At 55.6% G+C, this 23,003-nt stretch overlaps 1 protein-coding gene across 13 annotated transcripts in view; it reads left to right on the forward strand.

Annotated features, from left to right (window-relative positions):
• HDAC7 (histone deacetylase 7) overlaps positions 1-23,003 on the forward strand; it is a 90,690-nt gene that overhangs the window by 63,265 nt on the left and 4,422 nt on the right. For 8 of the 13 annotated variants that reach the window (XM_054051435.1, XM_054051437.1, XM_054051445.1 and 5 more), the window contains exons 2-16: positions 10,933-11,129; positions 13,151-13,241; positions 14,244-14,349; positions 14,844-14,959; positions 15,126-15,248; positions 15,709-15,818; positions 16,230-16,343; positions 16,544-16,742; positions 17,601-17,809; positions 18,114-18,323; positions 19,402-19,627; positions 20,087-20,220; positions 21,314-21,434; positions 21,630-21,679; positions 22,805-22,912. In XM_054051435.1, coding sequence (XP_053907410.1) covers positions 10,933-11,129; positions 13,151-13,241; positions 14,244-14,349; positions 14,844-14,959; positions 15,126-15,248; positions 15,709-15,818; positions 16,230-16,343; positions 16,544-16,742; positions 17,601-17,809; positions 18,114-18,323; positions 19,402-19,627; positions 20,087-20,220; positions 21,314-21,434; positions 21,630-21,679; positions 22,805-22,912 — 2,114 coding nt within the window. Of the gene's footprint in view, positions 1-3,782; positions 3,977-10,932; positions 11,130-13,150; positions 13,242-14,243; positions 14,350-14,843; positions 14,960-15,125; positions 15,249-15,708; positions 15,819-16,229; positions 16,344-16,543; positions 16,743-17,600; positions 17,810-18,113; positions 18,324-19,401; positions 19,628-20,086; positions 20,221-21,313; positions 21,435-21,629; positions 21,680-22,199; positions 22,913-23,003 lie in introns of those variants that run through there. The other 5 variants (XM_054051446.1, XM_054051444.1, XR_008447403.1 and 2 more) reach the window with 5 other exon arrangements.

Below are 23,003 nucleotides of genomic sequence, written 5' to 3' on the forward strand. Positions count from 1 at the left end.
GAATCCAACAGGATGGGCTATGCTAGGGGGGATGTTTTCCTCTGAGAGGGGAGGACTTTTTGTAAATCTTAGGAGTGTCCATGATCAGACGCCACCTACGCTGTTCTGGGGACTACAAGGCACCACCAGGCAGCCTTGGTGTTCCTTCAACAGAGCCCTTTGGTCATGAATTTCCCTCTGTTTCAGAGGAAATGGTGGTTGTTGCGAGGTTTCCTGGGGATACCTTGCACTCCTCTGCACAGCATCCTCCCCCAGGGCCCTTTTGCTGCTATTTGGGATGGGGTTTCCGACTGGTGGGAGTGAGAGGATGCAGGAAATGACTGCCAGAGGTTTCTAGCTGTGCCAGAGCCGTGGCGGGGATGGAGCCCACTTGTCCCTCTGGTCCAATGTCCCGCCTGCAGTTGTAGGAGATGAGCTCTTTGGTCCCACCTTGCACCTTGTGCTGCCCACGCTCAAACTGTGTGGTGCAGGGACCTGATCCTTCTGCAAAGGAACTGGAAAAAACCCTATTTATTCACTTACTGGCTTTGGACGTGCACAAGCACCCATATATCTGCCTCTGCAGGCCAAGCTGATGGTGCCATACACAGATGAAGACCTTAGAGCAGCTTCCAGTATGGAAAGGACCTTAGAGCAGCTTCCTGTATGGAAAGGGGCTCCAGGAAAGCTGGGGAGGGGCTCTTGATCAGCCAGGGCAGGGAGATGATGAGGGGGAACGGTTTTGAGATGAAAGAGGGGAGATTTAGGTGAGATCTCTGGAAAAAAATGTTTTGCTGTGAGGGTGGGGAGGCCCTGGCCCAGGTTGCCCCAAGAAGTGGTGGCTGCTCCATCCCTGGAGGGGTTCAAGCCAGGCTGGATGGGGCTCGAAGCCCTTGATCCAGTAGGGGTTGGAACTGGGTGACCTTTAAGGTCCCTTCCAACCCAAACCATTCCATGATTCTATGATATCTCTGGCTGCTCCTGAGGAACAGCCGGCAGGGATGGGGATGCCTTGTGCTGGGATCATAAGCAGCTCTTTATGAGACTAAAGCTGCTGTGTCACCTGCCTGAGGGGTGGTTCAATCCTGCCTGTGCCCAGCTCTATCTGTACCTTCATACCTGTGCATCCCTGTGACCCCACCATCTCAAATTTAGACTCAAAACCTATCACAAGGTTTTGCTGTGCGGGTTTTGGTTCTGTGTGTTCGTGATTGGGCGTTTTGAAGGCTTTAAAAGCTCATCCTTGGGAGAGGGGTAGCATCCAGGGAGCTCAGCCCCTGGCACATTTGCAGGTTGCTTCACCTCCTCTGGGAGCTGTAGGTGAGTGTGAAGGAAGTGCTTTAGTGGTTTGAGTCCCACCTACAGTGAAGCTGAAGCTGGAATTAAGGTTTGGGGCTTTGGGGTGATTTTGCAGGATGCAGGGTTACCTCAGGATCACTTTGACCAGCTTTGCCCCTGCAAGCAAAACGCTTCGGAGGCCGATCTGAAGGTGTTGAGCACGTCGAAAACTTGCCTTGAAACACCTGAACAGCCCTGCATGGATCTGCTCGCCCCACCAACCGCATCCATGGGCCAGTCCAGAGCCTGCACCCCAACCCTGCTGTTCAGGGGGGAATGCGGGCGCCTGCCTTTCCCCTGGGGATGCAGCTGGACTGCTTCCCTGAATGCTTTTCTTTAGTCCTGAAGGGTTCACTGTGCATCTTCCCTTGGCAGTGGAGCCCAGGTTCTGCTCTGTATGGATGCTGTGGAAATGTTTCTTGTGGTCCTGTGTCTCCGATGAATAAAACCTGAAGCAGGAAGACGAGGCGCCCTGCGCCGAGAGGGTACTCCCTCGCTTCTCAGGAGCACTTGGCTGCATCCGTGGGGCTCTGCCTTTCTTGGCATCTACCTGCTCGGAGAACTGAAACCCAGAGGAGATCATTTTGCCAGGCAAAAGCACCAGAACGTGGATATTGGGATGTGGATTGGAACACAGAACATTCAAAGCAGTGGCAGATCCAGGTACAGAGTTCCTTTGTGTCCCTGGAGCAGAGGCTGGCCTCATGTGCCAGAAGATTTTTTCGGTCCTGGAGTCATGAGTCTCAAAATGTAATGAGGCACTTTTGCGGGGAGAAAATTCTGGGGAGGCCTATTAAATCGTCTGACTCAAAGGTCATGAGCCATGAACAACCAGCAGGAGTAATTAGAAGTATCTCGCCCTGATCCGCTTCCCAAGGCTGATGTGGATCTCATTTACAGGTGCCAACAGAGAGTTTTCTCTGATTTATATGCTTGAAATACCTAAGAGACGTGCTTTGCTCGCAGGTGGATGCGCATGGTCTGGGTGGCTTGTAGAATTGTGGAATGTGCTGAGATGGAGGGGACCCCCAAGGCCCATCGAGTCTTGCTCCTGTCCCTGCACAGGACAGCCCCAACGTTCACACCGTGGCGCTGAGAGTGTTGGCCAAGCGCATCTGGAATATTGACGGGCTTGGTGCCCTGTCTGCTTCTCTGGGGACCTGTTCCAGTGCTCCACCACCCTCGGGGTGAAGAACCTTTCCCTAATGTCCAACCTAATCCTCCCCCAGCGCATCTTTCTGCCATTCCCTCGGGTCCAGAGAGAAGAGATCAGCACCTGCTTCTCCTCCTCCCCTTGTGAGGAAGCTGCAGACCGTGATGAGGTCTCCCCTCAGCCTCCTTTTCTGCAGGATGAACAGTCCAAGTGTCTTCAGCTGCTCCCCATACGGCTTCGGCTTCCCCTCTAAACCCTTCACCAACTCCGTGCCCTCCTCTAGATGTTCTCCAGCAGCTTTAGATTCTTTTTTATCCTGTTGCACCCCAAACTGCACCCAGAACTCAGTGTGGGGCTGCACCAGTGTGGAGCAGAGTGGGACAATCCCCTCCCTTCCCCATCTGGCGATGCCATGCTGGATGCCCCCTAGGACATGTTTGGCCCTCTTGGCTACCAGGATGCACTTCTGGCTTGTATTCAACTTGCCATCAACTACAACCCCCAGATCCCTTTTGACAGGGCTGCTCTCCAGCCTCTCGCTCCCGGGTCTCTGTCCATCCAGGGCTGCTGTGTCCCAGGTGCAAAATCCAGCACTTGCACCTTGGTTTCAGGTGTGTTGCTTTCAATCATAGAATAGTTTGAGCTGGAAGGGACCTTAAAGATCACCTAATTCCAATTCCACTTCTCCACTCTCATGGGGAAGAAATTCCTCCTAATGTCCAGTCTAAATCTGCTCCTCTCCAGTTTATACCCATTTCCCCTCATCCTATCACCTTTATGAACAGTCCCTCTCCAGCTTTCCTGGAGCCCCTTCAGGTACTGGAAGGTCACTATAAGATCTCCTCAGAGCCTTCTCTTCTCCAGGCTGAACAACCCCAACTCTCTCAGCCTGTCCTCGTATGGAAGGCGCTCCAGCCCTCGGATCACCTTTGTAGCCTCCTCTGGACCCATTCCACCAGCAAATCCTGGCTTGTTAATTTGGTTGAGGAAAGGGGTTTGTGATGCACATGCAACTTGGCCAAACTTGAATTGTTTTCCTGATTTTTGTCTTAAAACTTTCTGCAGAAGAAAGTTTGCAAGAAGCAGAGTAGAAAAAAAAAACCCATGATTTTACCCTTGTGGAAAAACTCTCGTGGGCTTCTCTTAGTGTAGCATCAACCTCTTCTTGTTTTGGAACAGGAATTTGATGTCTGTTAGGGAGGAGATGGATCCACCCACATCTGGCCGCTTCGTAAAGCCCTTGAACCTCCCCATTAATGCGCTCCATAAAGTTATCAGAATTTGGCAAAAGCCCGCTCCAAACATTACATCTTCCTCGAGCATCGTCTGTTCTCTTATGGCTCATGTGGGACGCTGCATGCAGCCTCTCTACGCGGGCACCGCTGCGGCGGCGCAGGGCTTTCCCCGGAGCTGCCTTCCCGGGGCTGCCTGGACAGGCGAGGAAGGAAGAAAATGCCTCCAATGCTCCGATTCCATGAGGTCCTGGAGATGGAGAAGTGGAGGGAGGTAAGAGGGGAGCAGAGGTGTCCTCACTCAGTGTCCTCACTCAGTGTCCTCACTCAGTGTCCTCACTCGGTACTGGGGTGATGCTGGTTTTGTCATTTTTTTGCTTGTCTTTGAGGAAAGCGCGGTGTTGTGTCCTGGAAACAAAGCCAGCCTCTTGGTGCATCCCTCCCGGGGCTGAGGTGAGGTTAGACGAGGTACCCCAACTCTGGGATTTCCTCTTTCTCGAGTTCTGGCTTTGTGATCTTCGTGTTATTTCAACATCACCCTTTTCATGCGGTTTCTCCTTTTAAGTGTTTTTAATTTGAACAAATTCCCTCCAGCTAATTTTCGTTCCTTGTGCGCAGCTCCAGAGAAGACCTTTTTTTCTTTTTATTACAGAGGAATGTTTTTAATCACATGCATTCTTCAACCCGCCTGAACTCTGAACCTTTCGCAGCTCATCAGGAGAAGATGGGAAATGGATTTTGAAAAACCCTGCCTTTAACTGCTGCTCAGCCTCAGACACAGCTCTGTGGGCGATCTCCTCACGGGTACCGCAAAGCCCCGCACCCTTCATGGCAGGGCAGGGATGCAGGGAAAGGCATAGCTGGGCTGCAGCTGGTTTGCTCCTTAATAATCCGTCTGCCCTGGTTTGTTTGAATCATAGAATGGTTCGGAATGGAAGGGACCTCAAAGCCCATCCAATCCCACCCCCTGCCATGGGCAGGGACATCTCCCACTGGATCAGGGGCTCCAAGCCCCATCCAACCTGGCCTGGAACCCCTCCAGGGATGGGGCAGCCCCCACTGCTCTGGGCAACCTGGACCTCCCCACCCTCACAGTTAAGAATGTCTTCCTGATCTAAATCTTCCCTCTTCCAATTTAAAGCTGTCCCCCTCATCCTGTCACTCCAGGCCCTTGTAAAAAGACCCTCCCCAGCCTTCCTGGAGCCCCTTCAGGCACTGGAAGCTGCTTTAAGGTCTCCCTGGAGCGTTCTCTTCTCCAGGCTGAACAACCCCAACTCTCTCAGCCTGTCCTCATAGCAGAGGTGCTCCAGCCCTCAGATAATCTTCGTGGCCTCCTCTGGTCCTATTCCAACAGTTCCATATCCTTCTTATGTTGGAGATTCCAGAACTGGACGCAGTCCTGAGGGTGTTTTGGTTTTTTTTATGGAAAAAAAGCAACAGGAAATGCCAAAGCAAAGATTTCGGCGGGGCTTTTCTGTCTAAGAGTAGCAGTGGGACCAGCGATTTCCCTTTGGGGGACCAAGCACCGCGTTACCACCGCCAGCTCAGGGACCGTTGCTGCGACCGGATTGCACCCTGGCCAAAAGTTTAGCAAGAGGCTGAGGCGTTGGACTGCAAAGCAAGGAGCTTGTCACCATCTGCACACTTGCTCCGTGTCCCTCCCTACCTCACCATCAAACGCATGGACCCTTGGAGCTGTTTTCCTTGCACTGAGCTGTGCCAGCAGCCTGGAAAATGCTGGTAACCCATGCAAGCACAGAGCTTGCATTCATGCTGGGACCGCTGAAGACTTTCCCAGGGCACATCAGGGAGAGCCTCTGTGCCGAAGCTCTTCGTGCCGTGTTGCAATCTCCCCTTCCCGCTGAGGAAAGGTGGAGCTGCAGTCGCTGCTACCTGCCCAGGCGTGGAGTGGTTTGGGCAATGGGTTCGGCAGCCCGGGGGAAGCCGCCTCCACACAGCGGCACCGTGGTGTAGTTTGCCTCGGTTTCCTCCCAGCATAGCAGCGTGTTTTCCTCCCGGTGATTTGGCTGCGCAAAGTGACCCAGAAAAACAAGTGCTTGGTGCCACAGCGACGTGATAGCCCTGGTGCCTTTGCTTTACCGCAGCAGTGAGTGGTCCCTGTGGCCACCTTCACCCCATGGCCTGGAGCAGGTGATGCTCCTTGCTTCACCGTTGCTACACCTGAGCAGATGAGCTTTGCAAGCGATGATTTGAATCCTGGGCTGCATCCAAAGCAGTGGGAGCAGAGGGAGGGAGGGGACTCTGCCCCTCTGCTCCACTCTGGTGAGACTCCCACCTGGAGTCCAGGGTCCAGTTCTGGAGTCCTCAGCACAGGGAGGACATGGAGCTGTCGGAGCAAGTCCAGAGGAGGCCACGGAGATGATCCGAGGGCTGGAGGATCTCTGCTATGAGGTCTGTCTGAGAGGGTTGGGGTTGTTCAGCCTGGAGAAGAGAAGGCTCCAGGGAGACCTTAGAGCAGCTTCCAGTGCTGAAAGGGGCTCCAGGAAAGCTGGGGAGGGGCTCTTTATTAGGGATAGAATGAGGGGGATTGGTTTTAAACTGAAAGAGGGGAGACTGAGATGAGATCTTGGGAAGAAATGTTTTGCTATGAGGGTGAGGAGCCCCTGGCCCAGGTTGCCCAGAGCAGTGGTTTCTGCCCCATCCCTGGAGGGGTTCCAGGCCAGGTTGGATGGGGCTTGGAGCCCCTGATGTGGTGGGAGGTGTCCCTGCCCATGGCAGGGGGTGGGACTGGATGGGCTTTGAGGTCCCTTCCAACCCAAACAATTTCAGGATTCTTTTATTTGGCAGAAGCAGGGAGGAGAGGGCTGGTTTTGCAAAGAAGCTGAGTTTTGCTCTGTTTTAACAGCAGGGTCATTCTCAAAGCCACTTATTTGCTCTGCGAGTGCTGCCCTGGTATCGCTGTGCTGCTGCTGGGGACACGGTGGCTGCTGAGCCCCCACCAGCCTCAGTGCTCGTGAGGGGACGATCTTGTCCCCAGCGCCCGCCTTCCCGTGCAAATGTTCTTGTGAACTAAAAATACTTTGCAAAAATGTTGGCAGCCAGACATCTCGACGGGAGAGGAGAGGAGCCTGTCCCTGAACGCTTCCGCCTTGTCCCTCGGTGCATGCTCCCAGCTCACTTCTGCCTTTCTTGGCACTCAGGTCCACTCCTGGCCATGCAGATTCAGAGGGAAGGATGATGGGTTCGGTCCCCTGAGACTGTATGGGGCAAGTGGAGCATCCTGGTCCCAGCTCATGCATCCCTGCCCATGCATCCTGGTCCCAGTCCATGCATCTTGATCCCAGCCCATGCATCCAAATCCCAGCCTGTGTACCCCAGCCCATGCATTCCAATCCCAGCCCTTCTGTGGCCACGTGTCGAAGTGCTGTTGGCTTCCGAGGGTCCACTGGGAACCGGTAGGACCAGGGCTGTGTTGGGGAGCAGGGGAGACCCCCCAGAAGCCATCATGAGGCCATGCTTTTGGCCGCCTTCGGGTGAGGGGAAGAGGAGGAGCAGCTCGCCTGGCTGCCTGCCCCCTGAATCATGTGTGAGCATTGGAGGCTGCTGGGGAGGGGAGTTGTTTACTGTAACTCTTGGCAGAAGTCCCGGCATGAAACCCCAAATGAATTCAAGCTGCAGCAGGAGGTCACAGCTGAAACAAACAGCTCCCAAGGCAATAAAGCCTTTGCAACGGGGTCCAGAGCTGCTGGATTCTGGGCTGGAGCAGGAAGGATGCGTAGCATCCTTGGGGAGCAGACACATGCAGGTGCCCTGCACCGCAGGGGCTCCAGTGTGGGGACAGTGGCCAGGAGTCCTGCCCAGGGAGTGATCCTCATCCTTTGCCTCCCTGGCACTTGGCACGTAAAGTACGTTTCTAAGCTCTGGGAAACCACCCTGAGTTTTGTGGCTTTAGCCTGTGCTGGCTGGTGTGAAGCTGTCAGTGTGCGCAAGCTGGAATGCCGGTGTTGCCCCAGGGCACTTCAGGCCAGTCTGTGCTCCCACAGTGGCTTCTTCTCATCCCATCTTCCCTCTCTCCCACCTCCTGCACAGCCTCATTTTGCCAAAACATCCCCAGCTGAGCAGACCCCGGCGTAGCAGAGTGCTCCACGCTCCATCAATGCACAGAGAAGGGGGTCCGGGCAGGAGGAGGGTCTGCACAGGCTCTGTCTGCGGCCGCTCTCCCCAGCTCCAGTGCATTTTGGCTGTGGGGATGCTCGACAGCCTTTTTCCTGGCTCTGGGCAAGCAGTGAGGAGTTGTTTTTCTGGCTGCTGGCCGCCAGCCTACCCGTCCTCCCTCTCCCCCAGCACACACGTTCCCTCCCACTTTTCCTCTTCCGCTGCTCCAGAGTTTGTTTTTAAAAAGATTAAAACAAATGAGGCAGAGAGATTCCCAGAGACCCTGCCAGTGCCTTCCCCCTCCAGCCGTGTCTCCCCTCTGTCCCCAGAGCTGCCTGTAATGCCTACCCCAAGCCCTTCTCACCCCTTTTTTGCCCCAGGAAGGTGCTGGAGGAGCAGCGTTGAGCTGAGGATGCTGCTGATGTGCTGAGCTTTGGCTGATGGCAGCTCCCCGTGGGCATTTTTAGCAGAAGGCTGTGACAACTGTCCTCTGGATGCCATCAGCTCCAAGGATATAGGCTTGGTGGGCTGGTCCCTTCCTCCTCGTGCACCTGCTTTACCCTCCAAATGAGTACAATAACCCTTCTCAGTGTCTCAAAGCCGAGCCCACTGTGGTCCCTCAGCAGCTCCACCGCATTTCCCACCTCCTGCCCCTTTGTGCTCTCCAGGATGGGGACATTTGGGTGGATAGAACTGAGGGCTGGTTGAGCTGGGAAGCTCCTGCAGATATAGGCAGTGTCAGCATCACGTGGTGGGGATCTGACTCAGCTGGGAGCTGTCAGAAATCCTCCTTTCCCATCCTGAGATTTGCTCGTTACAGTCTGTTCTTGTCTGGCTGCCAGCAGCCCCGCATGCCGGGTAGCGCTGCACATGCTGCGCCATCCAGCCTTCCTCCTGCCGAGCATCCCTGAGGGGCTTGGCCAGCCCTGGCATCCTCCTCCTCCTCGCGGAGAGGTGGGAAAAAGACAGGAGCGGAGAAGCAGAAGGTGACAGCTTGGCTTATCGCTTGCATCCTTCAAAATTACTGATGTTTAGCAAGATGCAAGGCCCCTTGGGGATTGCTGAAGCTGGGGGTTTATGGAGCAGCAGGCAGGTACAGCCCCCCAGGGAGTCGGTGTCGCCAGGAGCTGCAACCAAGTGCTGGGATGAGTTGTCAGCTCTGAGGAGGACATCAGCTGTTTGGGGATCCTGGTTTCTTGCAGGGTTGGAAGGGCAAGGAAAGAGAAGACTTGAGGGCTCATCCTACCCAACTCAGGGCTTATCCTGTCCATCTCATGGCATCACACCCTGTCCAGCCCTGAGGCTTTGGTGATAACGAGGCAAGAGGAGCTCAACAGCTTTCCGGCTGCAGCTGTTAATCTTCCTCAATCTCTATATCGTGGTTACTGTGAGGCAGGCAGGCTGTAGCAATTAGAGCCAATTAACCAAATTAAATCCCAGGCAGTTATCAGTGAGATGGAGCGAGAAGGGGATAAACCTTGTGATGGGGTTTCCTAGGAATATTGGGTTCTTGTGTGACGTGGGCTGAGGTCGGGGATATTACTGATCTGGAGAGTTGAGCTGGGACAGGAGCCTGCAGAGATTTCTCCTGCAATATTGCAGTCATCAGCACAAGCTCCTTGATGCCGTTGAGGCTGAGAACAGCCCAGGGTGTGGTTCTCTGTGTATAAAATAACATTTGCATTTGTTTTCTTTGTAATTGAAACTGCTTTTGGAAAACAGTTAGCTCTCATGCTGCAGCGGCTTTGGTCCTGCATCCTGCAAGAGCATCCTTGCAGCATCAGAAGCTGTGGCCAGCAGGACCAGGGCAGTGATTGTGCCTGTACTTGGCATTGGAGAGGCTGTATCTTGAGTCTGGGGTTCAGTTTTGGCCCCTCAGTACAAGACAAGACATTGAGGGGCTGGAGCGCGTCCGGAGAAAGGAACGGAGCTGGGGAAGAGGCTGAAGAGCGAGTGTTATAGAGCAGCTGAGGGACCTGCTGTTTAGCCTGGACCCAGGGGAGACCCCAGCACTGTGTACAACAGCCTGAAAGGAGGTTGCAGCAAGGTGGGTGTTGGTCTCTTCTCCCAAGTGACAAGCAATAGGGTGAGAGGAAATGGCCTCAAGTTGCACCAGGGCAGGTTTAGGCTGGATAGTGGGAAAAATGTCTTTGCTGAAAGGGTTCTCAGGCCCTGGCAGAGGCTGCGCAGGGAGCTGGTTGAGTCCCCATCCCTGAAGGGGTTTAAAAGCCACGGGGATGAGGTGCTCAGGGATGGTTTAGTAGGGGGCAGGTATGTTTGGACTCAATGATCTCAAAGGTCTTTTCCAACCAAACAGTTCTGTGACCATTTCATACTGACTTCCCTGCTCACCTGCCTGTTTCCAGCTTCCCCCGTGCTGTGATGCTGGTGGTGAAACTCCAGTGGCCATGGCTACGTTTGGTTTGGGATACCACGGGGCTTGTCCATGTGTCCTTCAGTTGCTGTCGTGCTTGCTTGTCCCCTTTCTGCCCACGTCTAGCCAACTCGCTGCCTTCTCACTGCGTTGTTTGGAGCATCCCGCCGCAGAGATGCAGGAGGAGCACCGCAGGGGCGGCATCCTTGGCTGTGTGGCTCTGCTGCAGGTTTGGCTTCAGTTTGTTGCAGCTGGACGTGCCCAGCTCTGTGCTTTGTGGGCACGTGCAGTATAAATTAGGCTAATTTTTAGGAGCTGATTGGGAAAAAATCCCCTGCTGCAGTGGATGTTCCAACGCTCTGCGGAACTCGGACTCTTTTAGGTCTTCCCATCAGGATGGGGGCGTTCACCACGCAGGGAGGCTGCGCATCCTGGCAGCATGGGAGCGTCTTAGGTTGGCAAAGCAATCCTCAGCTGAGGTGTCAGGGAAAGATACCTGCAACTCTTTGGAGTCTCTCCAAGGGTGTATGATTTACAGGCTTTCTTTCCCAGGTGACGGAGGAGACTTGCGCAGGCAGTAGCTGGTGTGTGGGCAGCCCTTCTCAATGGCAGGGCATGTTCCTCGCAGCGCCCACCCATGCATTGGGCTATCCCCAGGCCCCATCCTGATGCTTTCCCACCTAGCAGGGTGGTCTGAGCTGGACAGGGACTGAGTTTTACCTCGCTTTGTGTCTCGACAGCTGCTGTGAACCCGTGCACCTCCCCACGGGTGCCCCAGACCGCCCCCATGGACCTGCGCATCGGGCAGCGCGTTGTCAAGCCTGGCTCTGACACCACTTTACTGGCCCTGAAGCACACGCAGCAGCTGCAGCACCAGCTTTTCCTCGCCAGCCTGCACCAGCAGCAAGTGGAGCAGCTCGCCCACCAGCACGTGAGGGTACGGGCACTTCGGGGGGGAAGGGGGCACCCACACCCAATTTTATAGCAATTGGGTGAGGACTCGGCTCTTTGAAGGATTGGTTTTTTTCCCCCAGAACACGTAGTTCATGGTGTCTGCCAGCAGTGCCCTGCGTCGGGGCTGGCTTTATCCAAGCTCCCGTCTCTGGCAGGGATTAAGAGGAAGAAGCTGGAAATCCCAACCTCAAAATAACCTTCCTAGGTGAATTCCTTCGCTCCCCAGAGCTGGAGAGGCTGCAGTGCGTCCTAGCCAACCCAGAGACCTCTCTGACGCAAGGAGGCTGGGTAGGGGAGTCAGGTGGCGGGGCGGTTGTGTCTTACTTTCAGGCCAAATCTCCCTCTTGCCAAGGCCAGCGGGAGGGCTGGGGCCTCCTGGGGTGCACGAGGCAGGGAAATGTTTTCAGCTGCATACCATGTGTGCCGAGCGAGGAGCCAGAGCGACTGGACAGGATGCCTGGTGTCTGTGATCTGCCACTCCGCTTGGCCACTGCTGTTTCTCTGCCCTAAAGGCACAGCTTACTCACTTTACAAGCTCATTTGCTTTTCTGGGAAGCCTTCACTGAAATTCTCTTAAGTGTCACCCCGAATAACAACCCTGCCCTACACAGCCTCTGCTTTGTCACAAAATGACAGCGAGATTTAGTTGGGTTGGTTCCTCTGGAGGCCCCCAGTGAGGGCAGGACCAGCTTTAGAGGGAGGGGAGGAGGAGACCACATCCAGGTGAATTCCTCGAATCACTAAGGTTGGAAAAGACCTCGAGGAGTTGGAGTTGTTCAGCCTGGAGAAGAGAAGGCTCCACAGAGACCTTAGAGCAGCTTCCAGTATGGAAAGGGGCTCCAGGAAAGCTTGGGAGGGGCTCTTTATTAGGGATAGAATGAGGGGGATTGGTTTTAAACTGAAAGAGGGGAGACTGAGATGAGATCTTGGGAAGAAATGTTTTGCTATGAGGGTGAGGAGGCCCTGGCCCAGGTTGCCCAGAGCAGTGGTTGCTGCCCCATCCCTGGAGGGGTTCAAAGCCAGGTTGGATGGGGCTTGGAGACCCCTGATCCAGTGGGAGGTGGATGGGCTTTAAGATCCCTTCCAACCCAACCCATTCCAGGATTCTGTGATAGCTGTAGATCATCAGGTCCAACCACTGTGCCTGCAGGGCTGCACCATGCTCGTGGCAGCTCCAGGTGGGCTTCCTCACATGGCCCCTCTGTCCCATTGTTGCTCATTCTTGTGCTTTGCTCCTCAGAGGAGCCTGGCTCCATCTGTTCCGTAACCTACTTCGGGTGGTTGAAGATGCAGTTGTAAGCCTTTGCCTCTGGACTAAAAGAGCCCGGCCTCATCTGCTCCTCTCACGTGCCGTGTGCTCTGCCCTGAGCACCAGCCCTGCTCTCAGAGGTTAGAACAGGCTCTCTGGTCCCGGTAACCTTGTCTGAAAGCCCTTTGGGAATCCCACTGAGGCTTTCCGGGAGAGGCTGAGCATCGGCTTGGTCCACACAGAGTCTGAGGTGCTGCTGCCACGACTGTTGGGTCCTTAGAGACATTTGTGCTCTCTGACCTCCCTGTCAGGAAGGATCATTTCTGAATTCCTTAGCTCTGGAAAACACCACGATCCAAACTTTTAAGCTGAGTATAATAGGTTTTTTTTCCTGTTTTCCTCTTTTTAGTCAACCATGATTTCTATTTTTTGTTGTATTACAACATGCCCGGCTACAGAGATGTCAAAACACCATGAAAGGCAACAAGTTGAAACAGACTGGTTTGAATTTTATGATGTCCCCAGGGAAAGCGTCTCTGGAGGCAAAGATGCATCCGTTTTGCTGTGATGAAACAACTCATTCTTGTTGGCCAGGGCTGCCCATCAGGTTTCAAAAGATGACATAACAGACCGTTTCAGAAATGTTCCATCACCGTGTCGTGGTACTTTGGGCTTGGGGAGGGGGCAAGTGGGCTTTGGTCTGCATTGGGTCAGGCTGGGGTCTCCTGGTGCTGATGTGCTTTCTCTTCTCCCAGGTGACGATGGATTCCCCGCACCGTGAAGCTGAGCCTGGGCAGCAGGAGCAGGAGCTGCAGCAGATCCTCAATAAGGACAAGAGCAAGCGAAGTAAGAGCCTCTATGTGTCTGCCAGCACATGGTGTCGTAGAATCATAGAACAGTTTGGGTTGGAAAGGACCTTAAAGATCATCCAATTCCAACCCCCCTGCCATCGCCAGGGACATCCCACTGGCTCAGGCTGCCCAAGGCCCATCCAACCTGGCCTTGAACAGCTCAAGGGGTGAGGCAGCCACAGCTTCCCTGGGCAACCTGTGCCAGTGTCTCACCACTCTCATGGGGAAGAAATTCTTCCTAATGTCCAATCTAAATCTGCCCTTCTCCAGTTTATCCTCGTTCCCCCTCGTCCTGTCACTGTAAGCCTTTATGAACAGCCCCTCTCCAGCTTTTTTGTAGACCCTTTCAGGTACTGGAAGGTCACTGTAAGATCTCCTCGGAGCCTTCTCTTCTCCAGGCTGGACAAGCCCAACTCTCTCAGCCTGTCCTTGTATGGAAGGGCGTGAATTTGCTTTTGGAACTTGACGGCCTCAGGCTGGAGCACCTGTGGCAGTGGGGAGAAGTTAGTGGTTCCCCCCAACACTGGGCAGAAATGTTTGCAAACCTCATCCAGCTACGATCTCCCTGCGCCATCTAGTGCCAGTTGCTACTCGGAGCTCGCAGCGAGCTCTCTTGGAGCTTTAAGATGTGCAGAGCCCTGCAGCATCACCCAAAGATGGGATCCCATCTCCTGCATGGGATGTGCCAGACCTATCCTAGTGTCCCTGCGCCTGCTCACCATCAATGGCTTGGGTAGAAAGCAGCCTCAAGACCACTTCCAACCCCTTGCCATGGGCAGAGACAGCTCTCACTGGATCAGGGGCTCCAAGCCCCATCCAACGTGGCCTTGAACACCTCCAGGGATGGGGCAGCCACCACTGCTCTGGGCAGCCTGGGCCAGGGGCTCCCCACCCTCACAGGAAAATATTTCTCCCTAAGATCTCCTCTCTCAGGGGCCCTTTAAAGGGCTCAGCGTTGGCTCTCGGCTTGGTGTGGTCAATTCTGGTCTTCCTGCAGGTGCTGTGGCCAGCACGGTGGTGAAGCAGAAGCTGGCTGAGGTCATCCTGAAGAAGCAGCAGGCAGCTTTGGAGAGGACCAGCAACCCTTCAGCCATGCCCTACAGGTAAAACAAGGGCATCATCTGGCCTGATCCAAGCAGGACCTTTGCTTAGGGCCCTGAAAAGATGACTGCTTATCTCAAGCAAGATCTTGCCTTAATCGTCTGCTTCCTGGCCTTTAGAGAGATTGTTTAGCCAGCATCTCTTGGGTGTGGTACCTTGGGTTTGTGTTAGGTGTTTGCAGGCGGTACATGAAGTTCCCACACTGTTTTCCCTGACCTTGTTGGTCTTTCATGGCTTGTCCCTGTCCTGACCTAGAAAGTTCTGCCAGTCTTCTTGTCTTTTCTTTCAAGACAAGGCAGAACCAGCAGCTGGATCCCTTCTGTGTAGGTGCTTGTAGTGGTGGACCGGACAAGCCTTTCTGGCCACCAGCAGAGCAGCTATCACACACCTGGGAAGAGCAATGCCCACAGGCCACTCTTGTGTTGGAGGGTGCAGTGTGGGTGGCACGTGGCTGCCAACTGGGAAAGGTCTCTAAGTGGGTGACTTCTCTCTTTAGGACTCTGGAACCACTGGATCCAGAGGGCCCTTCTCCTCCTGTGCTCAACACCTTCCTGCCCCCCATCGCCACCACTTCTCTTGACCCCCCAGATCATTTTCCACTGCGGAAGACAGGTAAGGCCATGGGGAGAACATCACCTCCCTCCCGTTGTGATACCCTCGCAGCCCACTTGCAGGACTAGGCTGGAGCTGGGAAGAGGGATGGCCCGGCCCCACGAAGCCAGTCCAGCCTTGCCCCCATCGACAGTGGGGTCAGGACTAACCGCCTTGTCTCTTGCAGCATCCGAGCCCAATTTGAAGGTGCGTTGTAAGCCCAGGAAGTGCCTTGACCGACGCAAGAACCCTCTGACTCGGAAGGAGAGCGCTCCCCCCTCGCTGAAGAGGCGGCCACCCGAGGCGATCGGTGAGGGTTCTGCCTGGATGGTGATACCTCGGGGGGTTTAGAGAGACCTTGCGTCCAGGCTGGAGCAGCTACAGTTCAGGTTTCTGCACCACATCCGCTTGTGGGCTGTATCTCCAGGGCTTGGCGTGCTATTGTTGCCCTCCTGAGGGCACAGCCCATAGAGCCACCACTCGTCACGGTGGATGAGCCAGGAACGGACGTTGGTGCTGCTTTTTGGACTCAGGATGGGCCTACAATACTGGAAGGGTCTAAGGTCCTGAGCAAATGCAACTGGTCAGGATTCTTCCCCTTGGTGTGCTGCCTCCCACACTGGCAGAGCAGCTCCCTTTCTGCTGTGCCAGAGGGAGATTCGGGCCTGGGAGGGCAGTGGGCAGCTGAGGGAGGCTACGAAGGGCTGGGGAAGGTGCTGTGCCACCTTTCTCTGGGTGCTTGTGCCCATCACCGCTGTTTCTGTTCACAGACTCCTCCCCGAGCAGCAGCAGCACCCCCGTGTCCGGCTGCAGCTCTCCCAATGACAGCCTCCCCACAGAGCACGGAGCCCTCCCCGCTGCCTCCAGCATGGCCCACGAGGTGAGTTCTGATGGCTTCCCAACCAGAGACCTTGCAGGCTGGGGCTTCCTGACCCCAGGCCCGAGTGTCCTGATCTCCCACTCCCATCCCAGGCTCAGGCAGAGGTAGCATCTTCCCCCTTAAGAGCCCCCAGCCCTGAACCCTCCTGCCCAGGAACTGCCCCCAGCCCTGCTTTCCCTGCATGGTGGGATCCCAGTTCTGTTCCTGACCCACTTCCCTCCTTTGCAGTGGGCATTTCTTGTCTCCTAGTGCATCTGCTGTCCCCCTGATGCCCTTTGCCCTGGCCCCAGACGTTCCCCCAGGCAGCTGGAGCTCAACCGTCCTCTTATGCTGCCCGCACCCAAGCGGCTTGTCCCATGCTGAGCTCTGCCACTGCTGGAGCAGGAGACTAATAACTTGTGTTTGGTGCAGACACCCCTGGCCCAGCGTCTGATGATGCAGGAGAGCTCCCTGGCCCAGTTTTCCCTGCAGAGTGCCGCCTCCCTTCCAGCCATCACGCTGGGATTGCCAGCTACCACTAGCAGGGTAGGTAGCCAGGTTGTAGGGAGCCCCAGAACTGGGCAGAGGGTCCCCACAGCGCATGGGAAGTGCTCTCCATTGGGCTTGGGGTTCCTGGGGTTATGCCAAGCATGGGCTGCTCTGGGTATTCCCAGGGGAGGGGTTGTTTTCCCATCCTCGCGCTGTGTCCTGGTGGGTCGCTAACCCGGTTGTCCTGCTCTCTGCAGGGAGAGGCAGATCGCCACCCCCTCTCCAGCCTGGCCCACCGAGTGCCCGTGCTGAACGGACCTGTCCTCGCGGGCACGCACTCGCCCATGTTCATACCAGCTGGCTTGGAGCAGCACGAGGCTGGGAGCCCCTTGTCCCCACGGCTTCAGCCCGTCATCATCCTTGAGCCCTCAGTCACTCACGCTCCGCTGGTGGCAGGTATGTGTCGAGCTCAGGGATGGGCACCGAGGCTGCGCCAGCGCTGCCAGGATTTGGTGTGGAGCTTTGCTCACCGCAGGCAGGGGTTTGGGTGCTGGGAAAGCCTCGTAGCCTCAATTTTTTTCCATTATTCTTCTGTGGGCTGGGGCTGAGGGATGGCAGATGTTGACCCTCGTTGTGGCTGGTGAGCAAGCACATTCTTGCCATGGATGAAACCAGAGTTCTGCACATACCACAGCCTCAACAATACAGAGTGAGCCATAGCTTTGGCTTTTCCCTTCTCCCACCGAGCTGGGCTGGTATGGAGCCATTCACCTTTCCTGCAGCCCAGAAGCCTCCCTTCCAAGGGGTCTTTCCTGCCTTTTCTTTGGCTCTTGTGCCGACAGGTTGCACTGCAGACCCTGTGTTAAGTTCAAGCCTCTTGGCTGTGTCTCTAGCTGGTTTATTCTCCCAGTCCCTCTAAGTAATCAGCTCTAATTGTAGCAGAAGGAGAACTGGCTCCTTTGGGCTGGTTCCTGGCTTCATCTCTCTCTGCCCTCTGACACTCGCAGTAAAGGAAGCTTCTCCCATTGAGGACGAAGGGACAGAGGTGGCTGAGATCTGCCAGATCCTGTCCCCAGACCTATGTGGGCTGTGTGATGCCAAGATGAAGGGGACAGAAGGAAAGCCATAAAGACACAGCTTGTCCGTACTAGCCAAGTGAATTCTGGGCTCCAGGCCTGGATCGTTGTCATTTTCTGGGCTGTCTGGAGCAGACAGCACTGCTGTGTTCCATGATGTGGGTTGATAGCTCTGCAGAGTGTCGTGTCTGCTCAGGGGACAATGCCACTCCTCATCTCTCCTTCATCTCCCCTGCAGTGCCAGGTTTGGGAACAGTCCCCTTCTCCTTTGCCTCCTCACTCATCTCTGCAGAGCGCCTCTCGCTCCCAGGCCACCATAAACCGCTGGGCAGGACCCGCTCGGAGCCCCTGCCCCAGAACCCCAAGGTCATCCAGCAGCATCTGGTGTACCAGCAGCATCATACCCAGTTCCTGGAGAGACTCAAGCAGCAAACACATCTGGGCAAGGTAAGTCACAGCAGCCCAGCCTGTGGGTGCAGGAGGCACAGAGAAAGATGCAAGAAGGGTGGGAAATGGCATCTCTTGGTGCTGGGCAGTGAGTCCGATGTCCAAGACCAAGCTCTAGCCAGGAAAGTGAGATGCTGCCTTGCCCAGCCTCGTAGCAGCCATCTGAGAGTACCTGCTCAGCTTCCTTCGCTCTCACATCCATCGTGCTCCTGCCCCAAGATGCTCTGCTACCCCTCATGACCTTCTTGGCCTGGCCTGGCCCCTGCCACCTCTCTGTGCTCATTCCTGACCCCTCCGGCTGCAGCGCATGGCTAAATCCAGCGAGAAGCCCCGTCTGCGGCAGATCCCTTCCTCGGAGGACATGGAGACTGAGGGGACGCTCCAAGAGGCTGAGGCTGAGAGCAGCGACCCGGCGAGGGCATGCGTGGAGCCCACCCGTCCGGGGAGCAGTGTGAAGGAGCCTGAGAGGATGCAGAAAATGATGCAGCCTCAAGAAGAGCTTGTCCTGCAGCAGGTAGACGGGGTTGGCAGGGATGAGAGAGCCCAGGCTGCCAACCTCAAGCAGCTCTTTACCTGCTGGGCACAAGGAGCCCATGGGGACGAGGGGCAATGTCTTCTCTGGCCATCTTGAGCTGTGTGGAGGTTTGAAACCTTCCTAACAGGCTCGGGAACAGGCTGTAAGAAGTGAAGTTCCCAGCCTTGTCCCTCTCTCTAGTTGTGGCTTAATTGCTTTGAGCATTAGTCCTGTGCAGGAAGCATGCAGAGATCCCTGCCCTGTGATTTGGAGCAGTGCTTTCGTTGTCCTTCTGTGTCTCCTATTGGAGGTTTTGCAGAAGCTGGTGGCATCCTGAGCCTGGGAAAATTCAGATCAGACACTGAGAGTCACCTCTGGAAAGGGGTGCTGGACACAGGCACCATGTCTGTACCTTCCTTGAGCCCAGGACAGTTTGCCAGAACAGGGATGAGAGCTACAGTCACCCCTTCCCCAGATTGCTGGGTGTTTTCCCTGAATTCCTGTGCTGCCCAGCATTGCGGCGCTGAGCCAGCAGAGAGCAGCAGGTCATAGAATCCTGGAATTGGTCTGGTTGGAAGGGACCTCAAAACCAGTCTACTTCCAACCCCATGTCATGGGCAGGGACACCTCCCACTGGATCAGGGGCTCCAAGCCCCATCCAACCTGGCCTGGAACCCCTCCAGGGATGGGGCAGCCCCCACTGCTCTGGGCAACCTGGGCCTCCCCAACCTCACAGCAGAACATTTCTTCCTAAGATTTCCCTCCATCTCCCCTCTTTCAGCTCAAAACCCTTCCCCCTCATCTTCTCCCTGCCCTCCCAGATCAAGAGCCCCTCCCCACCTTTCCTGGAGCCCCTTTCAGTCCTGGAAGCTGCTCTAAGGTCTCCCTTAGAGCCTTCTCTTCTCCAGGCTGAACAACCCCAACTCTCAAATGCAGCCTGGTGTGTCCGTGCTCCTGCAAACCAGCTCCGAGCACCCCCAGTATGGAGGAGGTTGTCCTGTCCAGACCTTTGGAATGTGCCCACCACCCTGGCACCTTGCTGTGGAGTTCTGTGCTCACCACTCTCTCTCTCCATCAGGCCTATCTCTGGGATTCCTACCAGCGCGTACAGCAGCAGCTTTTCAAGCGGCAGCCCTTGGCCGACTCCCCCATGGTCCCCACCATCCATGCAGGGCACAGGCCCCTCTCCAGGGCTCAGTCATCTCCTGCCACCGCCACTGTCTCCCTTCCTGCCCAGGACACGGCCTCTAAGACGCTCTCCCTGCCTGTGCAGGAGCAGCCGGCCAAGCCGCACTTCACCACAGGTACGGCCCGACCCCTGTCACAGCTGGGGTTGGGGACGAGAGCTGGGAGGGACGTTAGGGATGCCCAACAGCAGCTTAACATCCATCCCGGTCACTCCTGGACTCATAAATGCTTTGAAGAATGCTGGTTGGCTGCAAAAAGAGTAGAGCAAGCCATAGGAGGCCAATTCTCCTTTTCTAAGGTAGCTTTTCCAAGTAGGACTTGCCCGTCTGGTCTCTTGACTGCCATCCTGGTCCGGTGAGGATGGCAAGGTTCAGCTCTCTCAAATATCCGAGGCAGATTTTGCTTCAAGCATGTTGGCTGTCAGGGTTTGAGGGAACTATTTCAGTCAAACCAAGTAGTTGGGGCTGTTTAGGGTCTTGCCCAGGCCCTGAAAAGGAGCTGAATTAGGGCCAGCACCATCGAGGCCTGGGTGTCCAGTCCAGTCTCAGGACAGCAGTTCTCCTTGTGCGTTTCAGGGTTGGTTTACGACTCGGTGATGCTCAAACACCAGTGCTCCTGTGGCGACAACAGCAACCACCCCGAGCATGCGGGCAGGATCCAGAGCATCTGGTCCCGCTTGCAGGAGAGGGGGCTGCGCAGCCAGTGTGAGGTGAGCACGAGGGGCAGGGTGGGAGATGGACACCTGGCTGGGAGGGGGATGCTGGTGCGAGCTGATCTCGTGTGTGTGACAGGGTAGAGAATGATGGAATAGTTTGGATTGGAAAAGACCTTTAAGATCATCAGGTCCAACCATCAATCCATCCCTGCTAAGTCCACCACCAGACCATGTCCCCAAGTACAACATCTGCTCGTCTTTTAAACCCATCGAGGGACGGTGACTCAACCACCTCCCTGGGCAGCCTCTTCCAACACTTGACAACCCTTTCAGTAAAGAAATTCCTCCTGATATCAAACCTAAATCTCCCCTGGTGCATCTTGAGGCCATTTTCTCTCATCCTATCACGTGTTACTTGGGAGAAGAGACCAGCACCCACCTCACCACAACCTCCTTTCAGGGAGTCATAGAGAGCATGATGCCTCCCGTTAGTCTTCTTTTCTCCGGACTAAACAACTCCACCTGCCTCAGCTGCTCCTCATAACCCTTGTTCTCCAGCCCCTTCCGCAGCTCTGTTCCCCTCCCCAGGACATTGCAGCCCCTCAATGTCCTTCTTGTAGCGAGGGGCCCAAAACTCAACACAGTGTTGGAGGTTCTCCCACTTTCATCCCTTTTACTCCCAGATCTTCTCAGCCTGTTGCAGGTAACAAAGACCTTGGGAGAGGGCTTGGACTTGCAGCACCAAGTCAGAGCATGCTGCTTCGACCATCTCCAGCTTTGGAGATGCTGGAAGATGGGCATAAGGAGAGGTGTGATCCCACTGAAATGGTGGAGGAGCATCAATGTCATTTCCAGTCCGTTAGAAATGTTGTCCTGGTCTGGCTGGGCTCACTGCTCCTCACAGGGGTCTGCAGTTGTAGGAATGTAGTGCTAGCATCTCCTGCCTGATCTCTGCTGCAAATGAGGGGTGCTTAAGGTCAAATCCAATGTGAGAAGCATGGCACTTGGCCTTGGTCTAGTGACGGGAGGTGCGGCCATACTTGTCCATCAGGACACGCCACCACCACGCTGGGAGGCTGGTGTGTGGGGGTGGGAGAGCCCGTGTCTCCCCCTGGAGCAGTTTGGTCACAGACCCTGTCTGCCACAGTGTCTACGGGGACGCAAGGCCACCCTGGAAGAGCTGCAGTGCGTCCATACTGAACGCCACGTCTTCCTCTACGGCACCAATCCCCTCAACCGCCTGAAACTGGACAATGGGAAGCTGGCAGGTGAGTCCACATCCACTCTGGGCCTCAAAGCACCCTGAGGGACCATGCCAAGCAGCTCCTCTGCAGGCTGGTCCTAGTTCTGGCCAAGCAGCGGGGCCAAACCTCCCTTGTTGGTACCTTCATGGTGTCCATCCTGTCCCGCACTGTTCCCCAGTTTCTCAGCTCTGAAGTCCTTGCTGTCCCCTCTCTCCGCAGGGATCCTGTCACAGCGGATGTTTGTCATGCTCCCTTGCGGAGGGGTTGGGGTAAGCACATGATGTCTGCTCTGGTCGGTTTGGGATGGGGTTCTTGTTTTCATCTGTCCCCCCCGAGGGCATCCTCGTGGGCTTCAGTGGAGAGGGAGCTCCTGAAGTCATTGGGCTCCCAAGGTTGGGTAGCCTCAAGTGGGAGTGCTCCATCTGTGGACAAGACGTTGTTGTATGAGCTTCCCCCTGTCCTCGGGATGGTCCTAAGTATCCCACCTTGAAAGGGGACCCTTTCCACCCCTTTTTTCCAGGGAATCCAGCAACCAAAAGCCCTTCACAGCCATTTCTAAGAGCCTGGGGTGTTAGAAGGGAGCGAACTGGTGGGATGACCAGGAGAAGCTGCAGGCTGTGGTCTCCGTTGAGGGAGGGGAGCAGTGGCATGGGGACAGCAGCTCACCACTTCTCTCCAGATACTTCTCTGGCCTCTCCTTTCACAGCTTGCTGCCCTGGTTTCTCTCCATTCATTATGTTCTCCTCTCTTCCTTTCTCCCCGTCTCTGTCCTCCTTCTCTCTCTTTCAGGAAGGGCCTCACTCCATGCCTTCCTGCTGCCTCTTCTGGTTCTTCTCCTCTCCTTGCCCCTGCTGCTGGGCACCAGCTCTTCTCAGCCCCGTTTGCATCTACTTTCCCCGCTCTGCCTCCCTTTCCCTGCCCTCCTCTCACCCGTGCCCCAAAGGCAGGTGGGGGCTGGAGCTGCCCCTCTCCCTGGGCAGAGGGAAGCCTTTGAGTTGCACACATGGAGTTGATCAGAAGAGACTTGAGTTTTCCGGCTCTGGCTCGGCCCTTGACGTGATCCTGATCAAACCAAGATGTTTGGTTAAACAATAAAATAAGATAAAGAAGGTAACGAGCATTTTCTCAGTCACTCCTTCCAGCCCCCTGGGTGTAGGGTGAGATGTTCTGCGTGGAGCTCGGGCCTGGGGCTGGCAGCAGGCAGAGGAGCTGCCGTCCTGGCCAGCAGTGTCGTGGGGAAACTTGCCCCATTGCGTGCGAGGTGGTCTGGTTCCTCAGAGCCTGGCTCTTCAGCCTCACAGGACTTCAACCCCTGGCTCCAAGCAGAACATGGGTCCCATAAGGTCTCCTCCCCCAGTGCCGTGTCCCCATCTGACCAATCTTCTTGCTTCCAGGTGGACAGTGATACCATCTGGAATGAGCTGCATTCTTCCAATGCTGCCCGCTGGGCTGCAGGCAGTGTCACCGAGCTGGCCTTCAAGGTGGCCACCAGGGAGCTGAAGGTAGGTTGGCTTCAGGTGTAGGTCCCAGAGCTGCCCATTGCCCTGCATCTGGGCAAGATCGGGGCGAGGGGTTCCCAGGGAGGGGGTGCGT

This window comes from Cuculus canorus, chromosome 29 (genome assembly GCF_017976375.1).
Source record: "Cuculus canorus isolate bCucCan1 chromosome 29, bCucCan1.pri, whole genome shotgun sequence".
NCBI classification, from domain to species: Eukaryota; Metazoa; Chordata; class Aves; order Cuculiformes; family Cuculidae; genus Cuculus; species Cuculus canorus.